Raw genomic sequence first — 3,658 nt, forward strand, 5'->3', positions numbered from 1 at the left:
GAAGTAATGTAAAGTTAACGCTTAACTTACATTTTAAAATTGATTACAAAGCGGTTCATATAATGATATAAAGTTCTTCTTTCTTAAATATATTTATTAAAAACACCTATTCATTCTTTTTTCTTCCTCTCTTTCTCCTTTGACTTCCTATAAGAAAGGATTTCCCAGCGTAGCCTAAAATTAATTTTTCTAGAAACAAGGAAAACCTCTTAATATCTCTTTGACCTTAAGCAGCGAGGTCATCAGCTTATTTACTTCCTTTTGATAATTTTTTACCACTTCCTTGTAAGGTACATATTCTGCCTCCAAAATGGAATTTCCGGAACAGCCAAAGTTAAATAAATAAAACCTGTACCACTGTGGTCTCACATACATTATTCCTCCCACATTTCTTCATTATATCGGTTCCGAAAGAGCAAAGAGTATTGAGTGATGAGGAAAGAGAAACGTGTCATAGATATTGTTTCTTTAAATTTTGAAACTGTATCTGTGTCGAGGGCATGGGTTTTAAGATGAAGAATTTTAGACTTTGGCTTGAAACCGAACACAGCTTCAAGTGGAAGGTCCAGTATCAAAAGTAGTCTGTGTAGTTTCAAAAGTACCAGAGGAAACCATGCTTAGGATTGAAATGTTGAGAGCTTTAATTGTTATTCAGGTAAGTTTGTCTTTGATACAATATAAAATCATATTTGATACACCACTTGAAAACGTTTACAAGATGGAAGTAATTGCGCAAGAATCCCAAAGCTTATTGATTAAATGTGACGTATAATCAAAGATAGAGTTTATATATACATTTTGAGATTAATGTTCTCATTAATGCTCGTACTCAAATACAGATTTGTATTGTCTGTGGAACGAAGCGGCCATTTTGGAATATTGCTCACATGACGAATAGCATAAAGGAGATCGACGTTCAGCTGAACAGGGGTGCAAATGCCCTAGAATGTGACGTGACCTTTTATCCAAGTGGTAGGATTAAGCGTATTTACCATGGGGTGCCCTGCGATTGCTTTCGTGATTGTACTCGAAAAGCGGAAATGAGTGAATACTTGAATTACATCAGAGTCCTTACCACTCCTGGTAAGTATATTTTAGTGTTAGAGGCTTCATAATTCACCTGTTGAGTTTAAAAGTATTAGTGACCTTATTGAACATCTAGTGAAGCTTTCTTTCTAGAATATTTCTTTTATATTTTCACACAGGTGACAGAAATTATCGAAAAGAAATGACGCTTTTAATGCTGGATACCAAACTTTACACTCTTACAAAGAATGTCAAGTATACTGCTGGGGAAAACCTTGCGAATATGCTGCTTAACTATTACTGGAGGAATGGTTAGTTTAGAAAACTTCATATGTGACATCTAATTTCAGTATTTGAATATGCAGTAGCTGGTATTCTTACATCGATTATTTTCTCTATTAATATAATCATATTAAAATTAATTAATAAATATTTGCTTAGAACCAATTAATTTTTAATTTATATGTTTATAAGCACGGTATATTAAAGACACCCTTTCTGGTAATAATTCAATTATTGGTCTAAAATAAGACCAATAATGAGCGTTGCTGTGGTTATTGGAGCCGCCGACCCATCAGAGTCCCATTGCCAACCTGTCATGTCAACAAGGAATTGTTCAGGCAGGTGGGCGTTCGGTAATGGTCTAGTACATCTCTGAACGGTCCAGGTTACGTGTCCATCCTTACAGACCATTGCATCCTTTCATGGTCATCGTGCACCCACAGGGCAATGAACTCTTATAGCAGGATAATGCGCCTCCCCACAGAGTCGTGGTGACTAGAACGTGGTTCTAAGAGCATCTTGCAGATTTTACCACCATGGAATGGCCTCCCCGTTTACCGAACACGAACCCTGTGGAGCATCTTTGGGATGCTGTGGAAAGGTCCGTTTGGGCTTTGGATCCTCCAACCAGGAATGCGACGAAATTATGGACAGTGGTGCAGCAAGCATGGATGGAAATACCTGTGGAACGCTTTCGTGAACTAGTGGACTCAATAAGAGAAAATAGGCCTTTGTACCCAGGTAAAAAAAAAAGGTAAACTGCAGCCATTATCAACCTGCAGGATGGAAGCCTCCTCAGCAATTCATGCTGAGGGAAATGGACCATAATCTGCCACGCTGTCCGGTCAAGGGTTTGAACCCCGGTCTACTCAAAGAGCGTGTGCTACTACACTTCCGCTCCTGACCGTTATTGCAATAACAGTCACAACTGAAGTAAATAGGTACTGGTACTTTATTTTGTCACATACTATATTTTTAAATACGTACTAGTAGTGTATTATGGATTATTCTCTTTTCTACTTTTGGATTAATCTGTAGATCCTACAATGTTATTTTCTTCTGTCTATTAGGCTCATCTAATGCTTCAGCGTACATTCTAATCTCTGTTCCCGAGACTAGAGATAAGGCTTTCATGGATGGATTTCTGAATACCATTAAAGATCCTCAACTTCGAAACCGGTTTGGTAACTGAATATCACAATTATGGAAATTCCAGATATGATAAATAGAAGATTAATTAAGTAAATTAACTTTAAATACATATAAAACTTTTAAAAATTAGTTACATGTTTCTTTATATTGGGTTGGTTTTTTTTTTTATTATCAGGATGGGATATTAATGACTCTGGAGATTTGGATGACATCACTTATTTCTGGAAGATGGCGAAAATGTCCAACATATGGCAAGGTGATGGAATTACCAACTGCATACCCATCCAAGATCTTAACAGACTACGCAAAGCTGTGAATCATAGAAACCACAAGGAATATATGTTTGTAGACAAAGTATATTTCTGGACCTTGGATACAAAACCTTCCATGAGATCAGCCCTCAAGTAAAAATTCTGTACTTTCTTTAAATTCATTTAAAATCAATCCACCTTTCATCAAACCTTTTAAATTAGAGCGATATATTTGTTGAAAATTTAAAAGCAATTCATAAATATTAGAAGTATTTTTATTAGAAAAAAATTAAATAATTTACAGATAGAAAATTTTCTTTCTTAGGTTGGAGATAGATGCAATTATCACCAATAGACCTGAAACCATGCTAGCTGTCCTTGATGAGGATGAATTTTTCGATAAATATCGTTTAGCAACTGCGGATGACTGTCCATGGTTAAGAATAAGAGGTTCATTACGAATGTCTGCCAGTGAGGAAAGAGAAAACGTGCTTTATTACATCCAAAAAGGGCTTGGATTTTAAAACTGATCTTGTTTTTCAAGACAAAAGAAAAAAAAGGAAAGAAGGCTACAGAAATTGCTGCGTTGTTTTCCATATAGCGAACCTGATATATCCAGTTGTAAGTTGACATCGTATTATAACCAAGCAACCAGAGTACTTTTTACCTTTACCATCAACCAAGGTCTGATTGAGCTAGTTTTACATGTTGCCATAGTTGTAGTTGACACGAATTTGAATAACTGGTTTGTCAAATCGCGAATAAATTGTTCATTTTATCAAATATAATTTATTATTATTAAAAATATACTTTCTTGGTTTTTCAGTCTTTAAACAAATTATTTGAGGATACAAAATTTAAAATATACAGGATTATCCAATTAAAATGCAACTCAGTTTACAATACAGCTACATTTTATTGAAAATAAACACAGAATTTAATTTATG

At 35.1% G+C, this 3,658-nt stretch overlaps 1 protein-coding gene across 1 annotated transcript; it reads left to right on the top strand.

Moving 5' to 3' along the window:
* The first annotated feature begins 851 nt into the window (after positions 1–851).
* On the top strand, positions 852–3,235 carry LOC150075117 (dermonecrotic toxin StSicTox-betaIC1-like). The gene is made up of 5 exons (XM_090388372.1): positions 852–1,083; positions 1,206–1,337; positions 2,379–2,492; positions 2,636–2,864; positions 3,037–3,235. The coding sequence occupies exons 1-5, from the start codon at positions 888–890 to the stop codon at positions 3,233–3,235; spliced, it is 870 nt and encodes a 289-aa protein (XP_090244498.1). The 5' UTR covers positions 852–887.
* Positions 3,236–3,658: the final 423 nt, after the last annotated feature.

Source organism: Mastigoproctus giganteus, chromosome 14 (assembly GCF_048544385.1).
Source record: "Mastigoproctus giganteus isolate SK-2022 chromosome 14, ASM4854438v1, whole genome shotgun sequence".
NCBI classification, from domain to species: Eukaryota; Metazoa; Arthropoda; class Arachnida; order Uropygi; family Thelyphonidae; genus Mastigoproctus; species Mastigoproctus giganteus.